The following is a 22760-nucleotide window of genomic DNA, read 5'->3' on the forward strand; positions in this document are numbered from 1 at the left end:
GTTTTGCTGGTATTAGGGAGTCTAGTCCTAAGTTGATCCAATTTTGAAAGGCCGCATAGGCGGAGTTAATATCTCCGTCTGTGAGGTTGAGGTGGAGGTTACCTAGTTTACTAGTAAGGTCGCTAGGTGCCAGTTTGTGCCATGGCCTCTTGTATCGGGAATTGTTGGTGTTTTTCACAATCGAGTCTCTGATTTTCAGGGAAAATTGGATAAGAGAGTGGTCAGTCCACCCCATGGGTTTGGGGGGGGCAGCCGAGGCATCTGAGAGGTTGGAGAAAATTGGATCCAGTAAATGCCCGGCAGAGTGAGTGGAAGTTTGGATGAGCGGGTTTAGCTGAAGGGCTGTGAGGTCTGCCTGAAGGTTCTTAATAGTAGGATCGGTCAAGGAGTCGAAATGTAAGTTAAGGTCTCCCAGGATGGTAAAATTAGGAGAGGATATCACTAGAGTGTGAGCGACATCTAGGAATTCCTCAATGAACCTGGCAGTGGGGCCAGGGGGCCGGTAGATATAGAGTCCGGAAAGGACTCTATATCTACCGGATCTACTGGATCTGTAATCGACATGTGTTTGCCACATTCCCGACAGGGCTTGAAACCCGACTTCTTTGTCGACATCTTCTCGAAGAGAAACAGATGAAACTCAGAAAAATACACAAAGTATCAGTAAAGCTACTAGCAACGATTCCCGAAATCCGTTGGCGTCGACGGCGCGGAAAAAAGGGAACTGACGTCATCACGCCGACGAGGTCTTCTTATGGAGCCGGTGACGTCAGCGGAGTCGTGAGCGGAGCCGTGTCTCTGTGACGTCATCTTCGACCCCATCGGCGTGGACTGCTACAAAAGTTTCCGAACGTTGCTGGCGCAGGGGATATTCACAAGGTGAGGAATCCACTGGCAGATATATCCATCAGAAGTCTCAGGGCAGATTTGAATGTGCTCCTGTCTGCATTGTCCTGGCTCATTCTTCATTTGTGCTCCAGTTGCTTGCAGCGGTGTTTCATCGGCCTGAGTTCTTCTATGTACCAAACTAGCCTGGGGGGTCCAGGTCTTGTTTTATTCTTGTGTTTGAAGGGGGCTATGGAGTTTGTGCAGGAGGTGATCCAATTATTGAAATTCTTGATTATCTTGGGGAGGCTGTTGCTGTGTTCGGTTGGTGGGTGCTGACAGCGGTGTTCCAGTACTTGTCAGTGATGCTGTGCTGTTTTCGGTGGGCTGGTGTAGCGATGGTGTGTTTTGGACTGGGATGAGGATGTTGAACTTGACTGGTGTGGTCTTTCTAGGATAATGGTGTGGACTTGTTGACTCGGATGTTGTTGAAGGTGGTGAAAATAGGGTCCAGAAGGTAACCAGAAAGGTGGGTAGGTCCCATTATTAGTTGGGAGAGGCCTTCGCTTCCAAGGACTTCGACGAGTGCTTTTGAGTTGGAGTCGGGGTGGTCCTTCTTGTAGAAGTTCAGGTCTCAGAGAAGGATGTAATTGCTAGCATCAAGGACGAGTGATGCAACAAGTCCATGTTGGTGTTGATGGTGCGAGGTCCCAGTGGTCTGTAGATGAGTGCTGATTAGGATGATGTTAGCCGTGATGAGGAGCTTCAAGACAGGTGTACCACGTTGGAGGATGATGTGTCCATGGAAGTGGTGCAGCTGATGGCTTTCTTGTGGATGATGGAGATTCTGCATCCAGGCTTGTGAAGTCTGTCTTTCCTGACAAATATGTAGCCGGGGGGATGGCTGTTGGGATGCCCGATGCTGATGCAGAGTTCAGCCAGGTTTCCGTGAGGAAAAGTAGATCCTTAGTCATTGTCATGCATCAGCTCCCAGATCTTTGTGGTATGTATGGTGAGTGAGCAGGTGTTGAGGAGCATTTATGCGAGTGGGAAGTGCTGCATGGGTGATTGCAGGACTGTGTGATTGTGAGACAATGGGGTGTTGGCTGCTGTCGGCGCATGTGCCGTAAGTGTTGGGTATTGGCAATAGTATGAAAACGTGCAGGAAGCATAGGAGACTATGGAGAGTTTGTCTTTATAAAGTGCTGAATTTATTTGTGCTGTGCTCCACCTTCCATGTGTCCAACAACTGTTGCTTTCCATCAGAAAACTGTTTGATGGTTTCATCTCCTACAATAGCCCAGTGGATAACATAGGTAATGCTAGTGGCTGGCTTTGAGGTCAATTCAGCTAGAAGTGCCATTTAATCTAAAGCATTTTCACTGGGTGCAATGCTGGAAGACAACATGAATGCAGCAGATTGGTCATCAGATTTCACCTTTAGGAGGTTTTAGTTTAAGGCTGTGGTGGATATAGCCTCACTGGTTAGTAAACTTTGGAAAAACAATCCTCACCTCTGGTACTGCCATCCCATATAAAACTATATAGCTATTGTAGAGGTGAGGATTATCCAAGCCACGAAATATTGCTATCTAACGTGGTATGACCCACTCAGGAATCTGCTTAGAACGAGTAGGTAAAATTGTCTTGATGGAAATATTTCTTGCACAAGACTTAATTGATTACAAGCTCATGATCGCCCCACTTTTTTTTTCTAACTGCAAAAGGGTATCTTCATGCCAGTAATGATATTTTTGTTGTATTTATGGTTTAGGAATGCAGCGGAAGCAAGAATATAGCAGCAAATTTCATGAATTTGCTGATGTTGCAAAAGAATGATTGTGTCAAAGAAGTTAAGAGAATTCTTCAGAGGCTAGCAACAATGTGATTGGTTGTTTGGAACTACTAGGTTCCGGAGTTCTGGGAAATATAGTTTTCTGTTGTGGTTACATTTGTGTTTTTTATGGCTGCTGCTGGGAGAAATAAAGTTAAGAAAGATTTGCATACTTCTAAACCCATGTCTTAAATAGAATGGAAACTTTCCTTTACAATTGCAAGGAAATGTTTTATTTTACAGCACTGAAAAAGAGCTATGGATAAGTCACGTTTGCTGCTACTGCTTGTTGTAATAATACACATTTAAAAATGGACAGGAAAAAATTAATAAGGACAAAGAGTTGCTATGAAAAGAGATTATGCTTAAATATTGTTACTGTTTTAATACATTAGCAAGCCTTTCTACCTATTAAGACTACATAATGTTTGCTCACAACCAAATGGTTATGAGATTTCGTGTCAATTCAATAGGAGGTCTTTCACAAGGGTTGTCAGAGAGACGGCTTTTAAGGTTTGAAGAACAGTTCATGTAAGATCCTTAAAAATGGGCTTGGCCATAGTAATATAGAGCACAGGTAAATTCCAAGGTTTCTCACAAATTTAAGAACTCAACACAAAAAAGTTTAATGGCACATAGACAAGCGACAGGATAAGGAAACTGGTCAGGAAAAAATGCGAAAGACATGGCAACCTATTAGTAAGAATAATAATTAAAACAAGACTATTCACTCACTTATGATAGAGTCTAAACTCTTAGAGAAAGAGGACAGAGTCATTTTGAAGGACTGGGGTGGTTGCTATTAATTGGCTTCTCATAGTAGCTAAAGTTATCCCTCCAACTACCTTTCAACAATATTTACCCAGACAACAGTCACAAAATATGCTCAACTGCCCGTTGGAATCCTGCCTACGGCTGCACGCCTACCATGGACCATTCAGTCCTAATTTTAGTACACTGTAAATTATATATAGATGGAGCAATCTTGCAGTTCCTTTATAATATGTACAAAGCTTCAAAAGGTGGCATGCTATATTTTGATAGAAAATATAAAAATAAGGGAAAGACTCTATGTCCTGTTGAACAGCAAAGCGTCTCATAACAGGAACCATATGGAGCTGGAGACAGAGAACATGATAGTGAAAAGATACAAGTCACAGGGCATTTGGTATACTTTGGAAATAAAACATCGCTGAAAAGGAGAGTGTAGCTTGCTATGGGTCGATTCAGAAAATTGCCAGATGATCAGATAAAAGAAAAACGATTGAGCTAAAATGGAGAGAGATTTGTCCAGGTGTACAGATCTTGAAAAACAGGAGGAGTAATGGAAAATACATTTGGATAAGCAAGACAGTACCAGGGTCAACCCCCAAAATACCCAACATCCTGGAATGTAAGGAGGCTAGGATTAGATTGGGGTGGAGTACCGCTGGGCCTTCCTTTAATCAAAAGTGTGTTCCAAACAGCATCTGAAAATCAGGTTGTGGTTCTGAGAATTAAAAATGTTGTGGAAAAGGTATTTATGAGGCTTGCTTTCAAATATCTGGACCTTTGGCTGGGAGAACATGGCCAGCATAGCCCACAACAAACAAGGGTAAGGGACAGAAGATCCACACTTCAATATACCAAACAATCACTTCTTGTACCCAGGAGAGATTTTACTGGTACGAGACGCAGGCAAAGAGTGGTAGATATTCCAGTCGTAAATATTCAATTGTGCAGCATTTTGATGTCTAAAAGATGCAGGTATAAATGAGAAGTGTAGCGGCCAGCTTACAGTAAATCTCTTCTCACATGATGAATTGCATGGAAGTCGTACTCCTTGCTTAAGGAAGGGTGGAACGGAGTGCTCCAATATCCTATCTCCCTCAGCAAATTCCCATGTCCTACTAAATTAAGATTTAGGATACAGTGGTTGAATCTCAAAGGGTATTTCAGGAGCACAAATAGAAAAGAAAATATTTTCTGTGAACTAGGATTGGGTATTTTAAAGTGGACATGGATTGCCTCTACTCAAATTATCAGGCTAGGGTTCTATCTTTTGTTAATGATAATCAGCTCAGTTGCCTGCTGTCCATAGATTAGACTGGAGGTCATCCGGAAGTATTGGCAACGCAGTGTACAAAGGAATCCCACAAAGCGTGAGAAAACCATCCAAGAACACAAGACGTGTTAGTAGACCTTAAAGCAAAACTAGTCGAGGAAAAAATATGTTTGCCACACTAATCCTATCTCATAGAATTTCTATCCAATGGAAACTTAGGTAGAGAATCCATATTTTGTGAGGCTGAAGAAGCCTGAACAACCAAACTACGAGGAGTATGTTTTTTTTGGAGACGTGCTGGATCTTCTGAAGCAGGCACGTGCCTACGAAAAATAGCCTGATCCACTAAGACCCCTGTATCAGGCTTGGTCCAAGTGCCCAACAGTATGTCATACAGGGCCTCACTTTATGGAAGAACAGGCTCCACCCGTTTCTGACCTTGATAAAGGACATCAATCAGGGGATCAGTGAACTTCCCCTTCGTAGGCAGAGCTAATTCCAGTACTCTAGTCACTCTTCTCAACATATTTGCAAAAGAGAAACTCACCTCCGTAGCAAGATTAGGAGGGGAAAGCAATCCCAAGGCTGGGGAATACTCCAGCCCACTAGCTTCACTGTCTCCCGATAGCCAATTCTCCTCTATAAGAGGTGGAAAAGTCTCCAAAATAGTATATAACAACCCAGACTCTTCTGTTTCATCCACTACAAGGTGACTTCCAGAAGCCTCACCATGAGAGCAAGGTGGAAAAATAACATTCTCCTCAGTTTGCACTACCGTCTCCACACCCAAAGCTGGACGACGCCGAGAAGGCTATGTCTTGATGTCGAGGGGAAATTACTTTGATCGGCCTTGTTGACGTCAATGCAGGAGTCGGCTGATCGAGGATGGATGCTGAAGGTGGCGATCCTGAAGGGCTGTGCACCGGCGTCTAAGGAAATTCGGCCTACCGGCGCGGACCCAATGACTCCGACAGCCCAACTTGCACCGTGGACGAACACACCAGTGTGGCTCCTCTTACCTCCATGGGGCCCAACAGCGCTCCAAAGGAAGGTGGTGGCCCAAAGATAAGAAGCAGAGAACCGTAGTACTCTCTCATTTGGGCCATCAATGCCCTGGCTCCCGGAAAGAGAGGGAGACAAGGGGCAGAGTCGTGTATGGCCTCCTCAACCAGCGAGCAGGAGGAGCTGTGGGAGATAGAGTCTCCATGCGGCGAAGTCAGGGGGTGCCGCGACATCTAAAGCCTGAGCGACGTCCCCGGAAACAGCTCAGACTCCTGGAATGGCCCGGAGAACCACCCACTGAACGAACAGAAGGAGACAGAGGCGGATGTGAAGTCTCAGTAGATTGCGACATCCGTGCAGGTAGAATTTCCATACAGCGTTCCTGGAGCACCTTCAGCTTCAGCTTCTGGCAGGAGCGCAGTCTTCGGAGTAGTGGTGTTCCCCTAAACACCACATACAAATGGAATGTGGGTCTGTAACCAACATTTGTCGAGTACAAGACCCACAAGGCTTAAAGCCGGACGACATAAGAAAGGCACATTGTTTCTAGTTGACAAAAACTGTTGAAGTAGGCTCGAAAACGGTCTGAGGAACTACTTCTACAGATCAGAGTTACAGCATGTAAAAGAAGAAACAAATGTCTGCATGCCGGAGGAGACTTATATGACTCCACTGACGTCCAAACCGGAATCGCCGTGATCACGGAGTCATACGACGCCGTCCCTCGGCACACAGAGTTACTGCTGAAAAATTTCAGGATCCATCTGATGCCTGGGGAGAATTCAAGTTAAGGTATCTGCGGCTAGAATTCTCTACCCGATAGCGTTGGTGCAGTTGAAAGCCCCTTCCATAGCCAAGAAAGGAGCGGAAGTCAGACCCGGGATGGGGGCAGCTAAGAAGCCCAAGGACTTGGCTGTAGCCTGTGAGTCCTTAAAGCGCTCCTGGGCAGTGACTGCCTTGTCTTCGAACAGACGGGTGCAATCAAAGGGAATGTCCATGAGCAAGGCCTGGACATCCCCTGAAAAGCCAGATGTTCTAAGCCATGAGTAGCATCTTACAGCCACTGTAGTGGGAATCGCTCTACTCAGCCAATCAGTCGACTCTAAACCACATCGAATTGAGAACTTTGATTCATCTCTCCCATCTGATTTTGCTTGGGAGAGGATGGACTCACCTCCTCTGGGATGTATGGCAGCACTTGCACTACCGTCTCCCACAGAGAATGGGAATAACATCCCAATAAGCATGCGGTGTTCAACAACCTCAATACAAGGGTTGCAGAAGTAACATTATTCTTGCCCCAAATATCCAGTCTCTTAGATTCCCTGTCCTGGGGAGAGACAGGGAACATGCCATGGGAAGTTGAGGCTTGGGCCACCAAGCTCTCTGGGGTGGAGTTGGCAGTAAGGAAGTTTGGGTCGACCGGATCAGAGCGGCGGTAGCGGACGATTGTCCTGCTCACAGGAGCCCCTGTGCTGGGTTTGGACCATGTTCCCAGAAGGACGCCTATGAGGGCATTGTTGAATGGGAGCAAAGGGTCAGAAGAGGAAGATCCCTGCTGTAGCACCTCTGTCAAGATGTTAGTCGCTGAAGGACAAGGACCTCAGCTGTCCTGCGTACCACCAATGCATAAGATGCACCCTCTGCTGCTGCCACTGTAGGAGCAGAAAACATGCCAGTGTCCGGGGAGGTATCCAGACCACTGGCCTCACCCAATTCCTCATACCAGTCCATGTCTTGTTCGTACTGATGGTATTCTAAAGGGTCCAGTAACTCCTTTCCTTCTTCTCCCAAGCATGGCCTGTCCAAATAAAGCTCAGGGAACAACATAGGACCAATGGGCCCCATCTGCATCGGAATCTACGTCTGTTAATGAGGTGCCGGCTCCGTGTCGTCAGGGATCAGAATAGGGCTGGTGCCGCTGGTGGGCGCATCGGCGTCATGACAGGTCTTAGGGAAGGTCGCATTGGCACAACCGCTGCTGGTGCTAGTCCGGGTCCAGGAGGGGGAGGGCATTGCTGCTGGGGTAAGAGCCGCAGGCATGAAACCTGATGGAGCCCCCACTGATCCCACGGGGTCTGAAGGCACGCCGGAGAGCTCAGGCCGCTCAAAAATGAGGTGCATGGCCTCATAAAAATCTTTAATTTGAGAGTAGGTCACTCCGCTCTCGGAAACGCGGGGAGGCGCAGAGTAGACTCAGGCACAGGTTCTGGAGGATGAGGTCTTGAACGCCAAAGTCCCTCCGTCGCATCGGCCGACGGATGGGGAGAAGTTGAAGCACGCTTCGACTTCTTGTGCATCTTGTGTCTCTTACCTGAGAGTTCCAAAGATCGTGAGTGGGATGAAGAGGACTAGGGGCTTATGGAGCAGTTCAGGGAGCTTCCTCACTACTGGGACCGAGACCTCTGAGAAGCTGGGATTGGCATTCCTGTCAGGCCGCAAGCAGTTTTAGGAATTGCTCCTACGGAGCCATGACCCGGTAGTCTGAGCACAACTTGGAATCGCACTCCAAACACCATAGGCAAACCAAATGCGGGTCAGTCCCTGACATGGTGTGGTTACATGCACCGCAGTGTTTGAAACCTGAAGTCTTCCTCAACATGATTACCTACGCACCAAAAATGGGGTCGACAAAAAGTTGAAAAATACTGTCAAAAATGACAGAAGGTAGCTCTCTTCACAGATCAGAGCTTGACTGGCGCAGAAAGAAAAACTGTCTTCAGCATGCTAAGGTGGCGCCTATATAGGTGACACAGATGTCACTTCCGGCACAGATGATGCCATACAAAACCAACCGACGCCACCTACCGGCGTGCAGGGGTATTGCTCGAAGAAAAATCTTCCAGATCCAGTCTAACGCCTTGGAAAATAAAAGGTAAGTAATCTGCAGCTAGTTGTCTCTATCAGATGAAACATCTATGTAAATAAACACAGTTACTGTAATTGACAAATGATTAGGAAAGCTGGTTAAATTAGCAACAAAGGGAGGGGAATCGTGTGGTCAATCAAGAGAGGCTAAAGAAGTAGAAAGAATGTTGAGATTCTTAACGGTGAAGGCTCCGAGAAAATGCATGTACCAAGGCTATACCTCAATCACTTATCCTTTTGATATACAAGAGAAACTCACAATGTGGTGAAGAGAGGGCTATCCTCCATGTCATCATGCTTCTCTTGGACAGTACTTGGAACCAGAGCACTGAGGGCAGAGGGGCTGTAGAGAGAACACAAACAGCTTTGTGAGACCAAAGACAGGAATTAGATGTTCCAAAAACATACAGTGTGTCCAACTTTTGAAATTACAATGCTAGGTTTTCTAACTGACATGAATACGAATTTGTGATTCCACTAAAGATAAGGAGGTGAGGAAATACTTTTCATTTTCTTTACTACTCAGTGTTAACCATCAAAAACTAAAATAAACACCAAAAAAGCAATAACAATGAGGCTTGGGTAAGTGGTGGAAAGAAGCCCCATTCGGACAGCATTCTTTGGTCACAACTGCTATTCTTAAGGAGCAACACTTTAAGAAGGCCCATGGTTTGAACTATACTCCCAAGAAACGTAACCAATTGGTATCCAGATAGGTCTCATGGTGTTTTCGATGTGGAAATAGCGATGCAAATCTGGTCCACTTGTTTGTTTCTAATAGCAAGGCACAGGAGTACAGAAACTGCATTTTTAATTAAATCAGCACCCTATACAGGACATGCTTAGCACCGTCCGCTAAATTAATTATTTTAGGCTACTCCACTCCGGTGATACCAGAATATGAAGGGGTTGTTTTACTATTATATTAATCACCAGAATATGTATTAGAAAGTACTGGCTTTAAGCTGAAACACCGCGGTTTAGGTATTGCCGAATTTGTTTCAACTCCAAGCAGGTACTTTGAAACACATGAATATTGTGGGTTTAAGATGCTGATCTAAGGAGTGGAGTCGGTCAGCCAGAGATTGGATAGAGTTAAGCAATATTTGAATCTGCTATTAGCTCGGCACCCTGGTGTGGTCGTCTTGGTTTTTGCCATGTTAAGATGCTTATTCAAATTAATTTACTGTATTTTTCATGAAAGTTACAGTGCCACATGATCTTTGATTGTGTTACTTTAGTTTTTTGTACCACATTCTCAAAATAATTACAAAAAAACAGTCCTTGTAAAAAAATATACTTTATTTAGACAATCAAGTCCATTAAAATTCTGAGTACAGGAAACAAAGAACCGTACAAACATAAAAGCAAAAATGACTGAGGTGCAAATAAGCAGTGTCTCGCAATGTGCAATCTTTAAAACTTGATTTTAAAACCCTTGGGCTATGGTTAAAGTGCAATATTGTAAAGTGCCAGTATCTAAAACTATAAAATACGTGAGTGCCCGTTAATGATGCAGTGTAGACTAAGTCACAAATTGCCTCTTGTGTTTTATGTTTTAGGCAGGATAAGTCGTAGTTCGTGCTTGAGTTCACTCATACCATAGTGGGCCCATGTACTTAGAGGCCTGCCCTTTTTCCACAATTTTGTGGGAATTTGCAATTGTTGGGCAGACCTCACGTAGGAACCGTCCGGCTTCCAAAAATAATTTTCCAAACTGAGCTAATTCTTGGTATTGCTGTGGTGTAGATTAGCTTTAGTGCCTCTTTGCATGTTCTTAACCCGTGCTGCAAAAAGATTGGCCTTAGGTACTTTGGCCTCTGTTGTAGTAGGCCTGAGCAGCAGCATACAATGTGGGCAACCTTTTCTGAGGGGTATTTTTCACAGCCTACATTGTCCATGCCACTGTGTCAAGTTCTCCCAGTGCGCCTTGTATTGCTATATGGGCGTTATTAAGAGCTTAAGTGCTAGCATGCTCTTAAAGGCTTGTTTTCCAATGGCTGATTGAAGTATGGTTGAGAATGTGTAGCTTCATGTGATGCCGAGAGCCCCTTTGCCCCTCTAATATTTCTGACTTGTTTAGTATTGTGTTCTCTTGAGGCCATCGTGCTCTGCTCCTTTAGCTTTTTCTTTAGTAGTGCTGTGGTAATTGGGTGGTCAGTCGTATTTTCTACATCCGTATTTAATGTTGTTCTCGCCGAGGCCACGGTACTTCGCCCACTTGCTTTTTTTATCCATTTTGTGCTCCTTGCAGGGTTTCTGAGTTTGCCCTGGTCGCAAGGTGGTGGAATTTGTTATCTTTTTTGCACTCAATGTCCATGCTCACCAGTTTAAACTCAAGACGACTTAGAGTCCATTGAGTGTTTTCTGGAATACCAAATGTTTTCTGTATATGGCTGCGCTCTAGTGGCTCAGTGAGCCTGCCAGAGAAAGCAAGCTGGCCATAATTTATTGTTGGTAATAATTGTGCCCCTAGGACTGTTCGAATCGCCTCTGCCGAGTGGCTGTTTAGTTTATGGTATAGTTTAGATAGCGCATTTGCGATTTTTAACTGCTTTTCCTGCAAACGCAGTTGCCTACAATGTGGGTTTTTCAGTGTCTGCCAGCCAGACTCTGAGATATTTGTATTCACTAGTTGTGCCCATTTTTAATGGGCCAAGTTGCCATCCAAGTTGGTATTTTTTGGTTCTATAGCCGAAAATCAGGATTTTAGTTTTCTCTGTGTTCCGTGCATTGTATGCGTGTAGCATGTCCAAGGCCCGCCTCATCTCAATACAGGTTTGATCTAATAATACCATATCATCTGCATATTGTATTATTGGTAGTTTCATCTGGGCCAATTTCGGTGGAAAGGTATTTCCCTTCAGTAGTTCCTCACCTAGATCTGCTGTATATAAATTAAACTATGTGGGGGCGTTTACGCAACCCTGTTTAATCCCTATGTTGGTGAAGATCCTTGCCGTGGTGTGGGTCTATGTTATCTTGGTCCTCACCCAAGTGTTGGTGTATAGCGCTGTTATTGCTGCAAGCAGTTGTCTCGGTATGTCCGATCCTGACAGTTTTTTCCAGAGGATGTTACGATCAATGCCATCAAACACGACGCTGTAGTCTACAAAATAGGCATATAATAGTGGTGTGGTCGATTTAAAAACTTTGGCCCCCAGGTTTGAGAGAGCGATGACATTGTTCATTGTGGAGGAGTTAGGCCTAAACCCTGTCTGATAAGTTGGAATGATGTTATTCTCATTGATCTAGAGTTCTAGCACATTTACGTAGGCTTTGCCATCAATGTCCAGTAGGGCTATTAGCCTGTAGTTCTCAGGTCAGGTAGGATCACCCTTTTTTGTGGATAGGATGAAGGATGGAGCCCTTCCAAGCATCAGGGATGATATATGTAGTGAGACATTCATTGAACAGATTGAGCATCAAAGGAGCCCAAAAGGTTCGATCTACTTTGAAAATGCCCCAGGGTATTCCATTCAGCCTAGGAGCCCCATCCCTCCGAATGCTCTCCAAGATCTTTAAGGTTTCTGACTTAGTGACTGTTATTTGACTGTCTTCCAGGCCTTCTAATGGGTTGTCCAGCAAGAGTGCATTGATGGCCGTTGTTTTATCGGGATCTGCGTATAGGTTTTTTATGTGCCTCTCCCATATATTGACCGGTACGATGTTCTCCTTGCTGACATTATGTTTGTTAGACTGAATACGTATCCCCCTGGTCTTACTGGGTGGTAACAAAGCATATATGGGTTTCCATTGTTCCTGAGTTTGTTGTTCAAGGTTCAAGTTTTTTAAAGCGGTTTCCTTGCCCCTCACATATTTTTTTTCTGTGCTGTTAGACTTCTCCTTTCTGTGTTTTGAGTCCATACGTCAGCACTTAGTTTGTTCTCCAATAACTCCCTACCCTTCTTTTAGTGGGCACTACTAGTTGCTTTCTGTGATTTTGGCACATGAGTGCTCCATGTAGTTTTTCTAGCAATGAGGTCCACTTCTCTACCAGGCTTGCTTCGTTACTCTAGGTCGGGCACATATAGGCTGTTTTCCAGCAAGAGTACTTATCCATGCTGGCTGGACCCGATTTGATTCTTTTTGTTAACGGGCCCACGTTGAATTCAAGAGAGCAGCCTGCTAATTTGTCATTCTTATGCGTCATTGCTCCCATGTTGATATCTATGGAAATGGGGTGGTGGTCAGTTACTTCTTTGCTGGACCTTACAGCTTATTGGTCTTTTTAGCAGGTCTTTACTTAACAAGATATAGTGTAGAGTTGATATGTCTTTGAAAGTATGAATTGATTTGCACCCTTTGGTCCCTTCTAAATTGGCCAATCCCCGGTAAAATTCTCTGAGGCAAGCTTGTAGTAAGGTTTGTTGGTGGTCGCCCTGGGTTGCCTCAGACTGGCCCACGTCTCGGGTGTTGAAGTTTCCAACCACTATGCACTCGTGCACCGGTTACTCATATAAGAATGTTTTTATTTGTTCAATGATGTTCTTGATATTGGCCGTTTTTACATCTCATTGGGATTTAACGCATATGTTGATAAGTGAGATTGTGGTGGTCCTTCCCTCCAATACGAGTCCATTCATGCTATCTGTACATCCCAAGAGCTTTAGGTCGATTCTTTGAATTTTATTTGCAGATCCAGTTTCTCAGATATTTCTAGGCCACCCATTGGTCTTCCAAACAGATTTTTTTTTGTGTGCCGGGATGTGAATTGTTTGGAACGCTAGGATCAGGATAGGGATGATCGACCATGTTTCTTGAAAGCAAAGTATGTTGCCGGTGTAAAGACACTCCAGTGTCTCTGTGTTTGTTGTGAGGGAAAACAGGCCTGCCACATTCCAGCTGGTTATCTTTAACACAGTGTTTCAGAGTTTTGTGTTTTCTCCATCTGCCCTTGGAGTTCGACCGCCCTTTTATTGTGAGAGCTGTGGGAAGCCAGGCCCAATCAGATTGTTCCAAACGAGTGTGCGCTGAGGATTCATCCATAAGGTGATTCTCACTTCTGCCCCTTGTCAATTGAACTGTGATCTTTCTTCCCCTAATTGCTGGTGTTCTCTTTTGGGTCCCTTTCAGGATACTACTTGCTTCTTTGTGCTGCCCAAATGGATAATGCCTCTCTGATAGGATATGAGGATATTTTTCATAAGTTGTTTTTTTAATAAATATGCCCATTCTTTGAATTGTTTACTTTCTTTAAGAATATTCTGAACGTCAGTGTTGTCTGTCCATTCAGTTAGTGTTGATTCTCTTTGGCTGATGCAGGGTAGCACTTGAATTTTACAGAAGTCAAGTGTGCCGTGGAGAGGCAGGATAGGCTGGATATATTTTGTAAGAGGTACATGCTGTTAGATTGGTTTAAAGTGCCCCACTTGCCTTTCGTCTTAAATTCAGGAGTGAAAATTAGCCCTGTGAACCTAGTTGCTGACGAATGTTCTTCACTTACTCCCTTTTCTCGAGCGGTTAATGGTTTGGGGGTTTGATTTTCATTGTTGTTAGCCTGCCGACCATCTGTTCTAGGGCCTTATTCGTTTTCTGCAAATTCTGGACTGCATAAGATGTCTCTGTGCATGGCACCTTTGTCAACTGTATCATGCTCATTTGCTACCACAAAGCGTTGAGTGTTTGAGCTTTGTGTGTGCCAGTTCTCTGCATTAGTTCTAATTTTCCAGCCCTTTTGCTGTGGGCTACCTTAATATTCTCCCTGCCTGATTACTCCTGTTTCTGCTCCTAACTCCTCCTTTGCTGTCGCCGGTGGCATGGTAGGGCATTCTGATAACTTGTGGATTGTTTATTTGCCTGCCTTGCCTTAGATATTACTATTCACCACCTGTGAATATGACCTAATTTGATAATTGAATGTCTTTTGGGGTGCAGTCTGAATGTGGTTTTCCCTTTCCCCCAATGTATACCGGTGTAAGTCTGATCCTTTATTTGTTTTTTTCATTTCTGGCTTTTTTACGTTGTAGCCTTGGTTTGCATGGTATCTTGGTCTCATTTTGTGGGAGGAAAATGGGGTAAATCTTCTCCGTCTCTCGTCTTATTTTTCCTGTCTTGTCCTTCAATTTTCCTGAGTTTCAGATACTGAGATTTGTGGTGGAGTTTTTTTGTCTGTTACAAAAGAGTTTGGTCTTTTTGTTGGCCATATGGGCTTTCTGTAGTTTTTTCTTTTGCCTTCGGGTCAGCTGTGTCGTCACAGCCATCACCCCTGCATCTGCCTTGGTTGCCTGCTTGGCCCTTCTTGTCGTGTCAAAGCCTTCTCTAACACTACTAATGTCATTGGCCTGAACTGGGGGGCAAATCATGGTGAATTTCTTCTTCTTGACAGCATGAAGCCAGAATTTTGGTTTGTTGTGGCCTCTTGCTGGTGTTGCACAATCTCTCCCCGCTGGTTGCTTGGGATTGGAATTCTGAATGTGCCAAAACGTCTGGCTGCTCTTTATCCTTCGCTCCCCCTAGCACTTGTTGTAGGATGGGATTCTCACACTGTGAGTTGCTTTTCTGTATGAGTTTGCAATGTTTTATTAATGTTAATAGATCCGGTAGTGTGGTTAGTTTCTCAATTGTAGCCTCACTCTTGTTGGTAGCTTTCACAGTGCTATCCTTATTGTTGTTTACCCAGTGATCTATTTTCATATTGAGTGGGTTCCTGGCTGCTGTTCCCTTCACCTACAACACCAAAATTGCAATCACCTGCGTGAGGGTTTACAGCTGCCTTTTAAAGCTAGTCTAGTTCAGGTTTTCAATCTCTTTTCTTTTCCTCTTCCATCATGGCTGCTTCTTCCTTGGTTCCTACCTGCTTTTCCAAAACCATTATGTTTCATGTCTTGTGGCGGTTGTTGTAACTTTTTTAGCTAACTGATTTTCTAATGAGGGCACTTTTATTTAGGCGCACGGGCCAATTTTCTGTCTGAGTCCGAGCCTTGTCACAGAACCATGCTCAGCAAAACACAATACTGAGCCCGAAATGTCGAGGCCATATCCTGAATGTCCCGGACTCGCTGCTGTGATGGAAAAGCTTTAAATGCTTCAGTGTCCAGGACAGCCCCTATGACAGTAATCTTTTGTTTGGGCTCATGTGAGACATCGGCCCATCAGTGGAAAATCCAGAGGAGATTAGAAGCCCGGCTGTCGTTGGAGGTGGTCTGTAACTGACAGCAGCGAGTCCTCTTGAGCAGCCAGTTTTGAGGTACAGAAATACATGTATCCCTAACCTGCCAAGATGAGCTGCAACCACGGCCAACATTAGAGATCATCTAGTGAGAGCACACAAGCCCAAACGAACTGACACCACTATCCACTCGTCTCTAGGACTCTTCCCTGTCTTAGGTCACTATAAATGCAGCAATTGTTTGGCTTGCACTTCCAGGACGAATACTAAAATCTTTGAGTACAGCAACATAAAATATAAGCTTGGCTTCTTCTCCAACTGCAATTCAATCAATGTCATTTACTGTATTTGTTGCCCTTGAAATCTATTATACATAGATCAAACAACACAGAAAATCAAGGCAAGAATCTCACAGCATAAAAGCAGAATTTGTTGCAAAGTCTTCACAGCGCTTCTGGTTGAACGTTTTCTGGACAAAGGACACTCTGAAAATTAATTCACCTGGCAAATAATTGAAATTTTGAGACCACATCAAGAGGTAGCAACAACCAGTTCATTTTGAATAGGCTGAAATGCAAATGGATATTCAAATGCCAATTGATTGCCTACGGACTAAGCACATGGAATGTAATTCATTGAATCCTCTGACGCCTTCCTTATTTCAGCATTGTATAATTGACAGATCATCACACAATGCACATGTTGACTCTGGAACTGACTCCCGCTGAGTATGTTGTTTGTTTGAAATCCTAGGTTTTCATATTTTAATATCCTTAATCTCCTTTCCTTCGTGTTTATATGTGTTCCTTCTATGTGTAATCATTTTCTGCCTTCTTCGTAATTACGGACACTAAATCGTCCAGCTGTAATTAAGAATCACAATATTGCATTGACATCTAGATTTACATGAGCATCATACGTATCCAAGTAATTCATATGTAATATTGTAAGCTTGAGTCTATGTAGTTCCTCATTCCACTGATCTCACATTATTTAAACTTGTGAGCTACAGAATCCACCGTTCTGGGCTCTTTTATTAAGATTCATTCTGGGTATAACCGCGTCTACTGGTCACCAAAGGTATCCCACCTAGTATAGAGAAAGTTGGGCACTAAACTCTTGTGGTCCAACCGCTCAAGCACGGGGCAATTCCTTTTTGTTAAATAACCCTCACACACTCTAGTAGTGTAATGCTTCATCATCAGGTTCACCCTGACTCCTAAAAGTCAGGGCAGCTGGGCAGTATTTCAGGGAGCACTTAAGAGAGACAGGCCAGGGGGTCTAAAGATTAAAAATCCTCCTCTGTCTCCAGGTATCCCTTTATTAGCGTTGTCATAGGGGATAGTAAAAATGAAATAAAGGGGGGTCGTCAGTAGGTAATGGTCCAATGACCCTAATGCCAACATGTTTCAGTCCTATTAAATGGCCCACATGGGTCCTAGACTTTCTTCAGCGCAAATGGGATTCCCTCCCTGGTTCTTATAGAGTGCAGAAAGCTGCACTCTTATGAATGGTAAATAGAATACTTATCTCCCATCCAGTACGGTATCGTTTCGAGTCCGCCCTATTCGGGAGGTTCTAATATGTCTCAAGGGACTGCGGTTAAGGGGGTAGCCTTGCAGTCAAACTTTCCTCAAAGGTCTTGCCCGTAGCCTCACCTACTTGGGTCCGCGTCTCCCGGCGTCTAACCACCAGGGTAGCGTCTGGCTGAGTCATTACGTACAGCAAGTGACCGTGCAACGGCGCACGCGTTCGCTGGTCAGGGTTTCAGTGGTTGCGCCCACGTGCACCACTTCCAGTATTTATTCCGCCCTTGACTCTCCCCCGTGGTGCAGTTGCTTTCCAAGGTTCACAGAGCTCCGGCCCGGCAACCTGTCTCCCGAGAACCCGGTGTATTAATTATAAATAAGTTACCCTCACCGCACCCTCCCACTACATAATTGCAGCCCCGGGCACCACCGCACATGGTGACCGTATTGGTTCTCTTTCAGATCAGACGTCCAGGGGCTTCACGCCCCTAATTAACTGCATAAGGCTACCAGCCCCTCGGAGCCCAATTTGGCCATACAAGTATCCATGTGGCCTTTACACTACCAGTAAGTACGTATTTGCCCCTTTTCACCTGCAGGCATTACGTCCTCCTTTAATGTGATCTAACTTTTAATTTCTTAATTCTTTTAATTTCTTAATTAGATCATAATATTGCAGCAGTCCATCTCGAAGGACACCGTCCATATGGGTGTTCCCAGCCCTCCGTTGCCGCAGCTGCTTCACTCCTACCCTTGGGATAATTAAGAAAGTAGTTCTGTCCCAATGCGTGTACTCTGCCAATAATTCCTTTAATCACATCAATCAATCAAACAATCAGGGATTTGTTAAGCGCGACTAGCCACCCGTAAGGGTTTCAAGGCGCTGGGGAGGAGGGGATGTGTAGGTTTCGGTCCCTCCATGAGGGGATCTGTCGAAGAGCCAGGATTTGAGGTTTCTTGTGAAGATGGGGAGTAATGTGGTCTGTTTGAGGTGGATTGGTAGGGCGTTCCATGCTCTGGCCGCGAGGAAGAGCAGGCCTCCAGATCTGGTCTTTGTGGTGCTGAGAACCACGACGTAGGAGAGCTGGGCAAATCGTAGGGTTCTTTGGGGTGAGTGGAAGTTGAGTCGGCTGTTGAGCTATGCTGGTCCGGTGTTCTGGAGGGCTTTGTGTGTGTGGGTGAGTATCTTGAAGGTGATTCTAGCCTCGATGGGGAGCCAGTGGAGTGTGCACAGGTGTTGCGAGATATGGCAGTGTCTTGGCAGGTTGAGGACCAGTCTTGCGGCAGCGTTCTGGATGTTTTGTAGTTTGCGGGTGAGGTTTTTGTTTATCCTGGCGTAGAGTGCGTTGCCGTAGTCGAGTCGGCTGGTGACAAGGTCGTGGGTGACGGTTTTTCTGTGCTCGAGGGGGATCTATTTGAAGGTCTTACGTAGGAGGCGGAGGATGTGGAAGCAGGAGGATGTGACTGAGTTGATCTGGCAGTCCATTGTGAGCTCGGAGTCTAGGGTGATTCCAAGGTTGCATGTGTGGTCCGTGGGGGTGGGTGGGCGACCGAGGGTGGGGTGCCACCAGGTGTCGTTCCAGGCGTCGAGGTGTGGGCCCATGATGAGTACTTCTGTTTTGTATGTGTTGAGTTGTAGGCAGCTGCTTTTCATCCATTTGGCAACAGCTTCCATGCCTTCTTGGAAGTTGTGTTTGGCTGCATTGGCTTCGTTGGAAAGGGAGAGGATGAATTGGGTGTCGTCTGCATATGAAACAATGTTGAGTCCGTAAGTTCTGACAATGGTGGCGAGTGGAGCAATGAAGACGTGGAAGAGCATTGGGCTGAGGGAGGATCCCTTGGGGACTCCACAGGTGGTTGGTGTAGGGTCCGAGAGGAAAGGGGGAAGTCTAACCTGCTGCGTTCTGCCGGAGAGGAAAGAGTAGATCCAGTCGAGGGCCTTGTCCCGGATCCCTGCGTCGTGGTGTCTGCGTATTACGGTGCGGTGGGATACCGTGTCGAAGGCGGCTGAGAGGTCGAGGAGGATGAGGGCTACTGTTTCTCCTTTGTCCAGTAGGGAGCGGATGTCATCTGTTGCGGTGAGGAGGGCGGTTTCTGTGCTGTGGTTTTTTCAGAAGCCGGATTGGGACGGGTAGAGGATGTTGTGCTCTTCGATGAAGGTGGCGAGTTGGCTGTTGATGGCTTTCTCAATGACTTTTGCTGGGAATGGGAGCATGGGGGTTGGGTTTGTAGTTTTTGAGTTTGGTGAGGTCCGCCGAGGGCTTCATCAGGAGGGGGTTCATCTCGTCGTGTTTCCAGTCGTCGGGGAAGGAGGCGTTCTCCAGGGAGCGGTTGATGGTGTGGTGAAGCATGGGTGCGTTGATGTCGGCGGCTCTGTTGAAAATGTGGTGGAGGTAGGGGTCCGTGGGGGACCCGGAGTGGATTGTCTTCATCTTCTTCAGTTGTGAGGGTTGTCCAGCTGCCAATCGTCGGCTTCAGGGTGTCGGGTGGCTGGTGGGGGTTCCATGTGTTGGTTGTCTTCGTCGAAGTTGTCATAGATGTTCTTGATTTTGTGGTAGAGGTGCTGAGTTTGTAGCAGATGTCTTGTGAGGGAGGAATGTCAGTCGGCTCGCTGGTGGGTTGGGCGAACTCCTTGATGAGGTTGACGAGTTCTTTGCTGTTGTGTGCGTGTGTGGAGGTTCTTTTTTCAAGTGCAGTTCTCATCGTGTTTCTGATGAGTTGGTGGTGGGCGGTGGTGGCGGCTTTGAAGTTGTTGTGGGCTTCTGTGGATTTGGAGTTCCTCCAGGTCTTCTCGAGGTGGCGGAAGGTGTGCCTGGACTCTCAGAGTTAGGGGGTAAACCATCTGGCCTTCTTGGCATGTGCATTGTTGTTCTTTTTGAGGGGGGCTATGGTGTTGACGCGGTCAGTGATCCATTTGTGCAGAGTTCGGGCGGCGGTGTTTGGGTCGTCGTCTTCCACGGTGGTCGGGGTTTAGTTGCTGAGTGAGGAGGTGAGCTGGGCATTGGAGATTTTGGTCCAGTTTCTCCATGGGAGCAGGTGATGGTGTCTGTGGGTGGTGGATGTTCTGAAGGAGAAGTGGATGCATCGATGGTCTATCCACGGGTGTTTGGTAGTGTGGCTGAAAGTGATGGAGTTTCCTGTTGTGAAGAGGGGGTCTAGGGTGTGTCCCACTGGGTGCGTGGGTTCGGTCACGATCTGGCAAAGTCCAATGTTGTGGAGGTTGTCCAGGATGGATGTGGTGTTGGGGTCTAGTTGCTTGTCGAGGTGGAAGTTGAAGTCTCCCAGCAGGGTGTAGTTGGTGGATGCGATGGCGTGCGGGAAGATGATGTCCGTGATGGAGTTGGCGAATGGTCCGCGGGGTCCCAGGGGTCGGTAGATGAGGATTCCACGGAGGGTAGTGGTAGAGCTGGCCAGTATCTTAAAGTGCAGGTGTTCCATCAGGTCTGTGGGGTCATCGGGGAGTGTGCTCAGGCAGAGGGTGGATTTGTGGACGATGGCGATACCTCCTACCGGGCGGATGGGGCGGTCCTTCCTGGAGATTTTGTATCCCTGGGGAATAGCGATGGCGATGTCCGGTCCCGAGGTGGTCTTGGTCTAGGTTTCGGTGAAGAATCACTAGCATCCCTCTCTCGGACGACCACTACAGTTATGCGAGGCATGCTCCACTGACACCATGTACACTGTTATTACTCCTAGATACGCAAGTAATCGCTACTCTACTTGCTTTTTTTCCCCCTAGTGACCTATCCGATTCTTAGGCACTTTTAACATTGCTAGGAGTTTTATTCTCTTATTCTCGTGACTCATTCTCCATTAACATTGCTAGTTGTTTAATTCTTTCCTTGTGTTTATTCTTGTAACTCATTCTTTCCTACATGACTAGCCCCAAATGTTTAGTATTAATGATAACCGGAAGTGTATAAATGAATTACATCACTAGCTTGCAGTTTTTCGGGACAGTCTCTGAAGCTTCTTTTGTCTTTACTTTATAGATATTAGGTGCTCACACACCTGTCCTGATAAAGATCTCAAATTCTAGAGATCGAAACGTCATCGACCCCATTTCAACTAAACTCCTTGTTCATTATATAAAAAGTGTCTATAAGGAGTTTCTTCTTGTTGTCAATTTGATGTATGTTTTTTTAAGTTATTTCACTCACCACAGCACGCTTTTTTCACTTATATGTGAGCACTGGATATATAATCCTCTTAGAATACTGATATGAATATTGTGCAATGAATACATTAGTTACTTAACAATGTTTGCATGTGTCCCGTCCCATACTTTCCTAAAAAACTGCCTCACGCTGTAGGATATAGAATGCACCGTCGGTCTCTGTGTTTTAAGAAAATATATCGCTATCAGGATCTATTGGCGTTAAATTAACCACTGTTTTCCTAAACCAACATCTTCATGAGGGGCAAAGGTAAAGCTAAAGGGCAGCACACAAACTGGAAGTGTTCTGATGCCACTAAGTCAAAGGTAACAACTGTGGGACTGCAGGACGGGTCAATTAAAACAAGAATTCTGCAATACCAGGGACACCATCCTGTATCCACAGAAGAGAGGAGCAAGAGTGAGCATTTTGAATTTGCCCTTCCTCAAAAAGGGATGTGGGTCCAGTACAGGCACAAGGCCTCTGATCTTCAGGAAAAGAAAGTAGCACAAACAGCACCCCCATGCCCCTCTCTGAGTCCAGCATCAAGCATCTGCTTGTGGCCCACAGGAAATTGATTTCTTGCATTGAGACAGCGTGCAGTCCGATGAAAATTGCTCTGCTGTGGGGGGGAATAAAAGGTGAGGAAGAAATGAAAGGGAGGACGTAGCCTGTTTTAACAATGTGCAAGAACTATTGGTCTTTACGTGATGGATCACTAGCCAGGGAGATGGTTTCACCAGCAGTACAGAAAATATAGGACTTATTCCAGAGGCCTATCATATCTGCAGCTATAACCTTTTCAGCTGGTCCAGCAGAAAACACAGCCTTTTCAGAGCACACTGGCTTGGGGTTGTCCAAGCTGCTCACACCAGCAGGGACAGCTATCCTCCAACACTTTCTCTCCTGCTTCAGCGGCTCCCATGTAGCTCTGATTTGATCTCAGTGGCCCAAGACCAGCCAGTAGGGAGCAGGATAAGATCATTTCTCCCTGGCTAGCAATCCTTCACGTCAGACCAATAGTTCTTGAAAATTGTTCAAGCAGGCTATGACCTCCCTTTCATTTCTTCCCCACTTTTTATTCCTCCCACACCAGAGCGATTTTCAGCATACATGACAATGGCTGGGAACAATAATCCTAAAGACTGAACTGTGGCACGACTATCTTTGAATCGCTTGGAATTTAGCCTTCTATTTAAATTGAGTCCCATACAGTGGTTCCAACAGCACAGCCTATGCAGCCGATGGTGTGCAGACCTACACATAACACATACTTTGATGTGTCCTGCTTGTCTTCGACAGTTTGGGAGAGTAAGTTCCCAAGGTCCCCCAGACCAGCCTGCAATATTTGGCTTGCCATGTGCCATAAGGATGGGTGTACCTGCCCAGA

General features: G+C 45.7%; 1 protein-coding gene across 1 annotated transcript in view; it reads right to left on the reverse strand.

Moving 5' to 3' along the window:
- Positions 1-22760, reverse strand: part of PIGT (phosphatidylinositol glycan anchor biosynthesis class T) — a 253569-nt gene that overhangs the window by 23066 nt on the left and 207743 nt on the right. The window contains exon 11 of the mRNA XM_085618986.1: positions 8833-8916. Within this exon, the coding sequence (XP_085475112.1) occupies positions 8833-8916 (84 nt within the window). The remainder of the gene's footprint in view (positions 1-8832; positions 8917-22760) is intronic.

Source organism: Triturus cristatus, chromosome 7, assembly GCF_964204655.1.
Source record: "Triturus cristatus chromosome 7, aTriCri1.1, whole genome shotgun sequence".
NCBI classification, from domain to species: domain Eukaryota; kingdom Metazoa; phylum Chordata; class Amphibia; order Caudata; family Salamandridae; genus Triturus; species Triturus cristatus.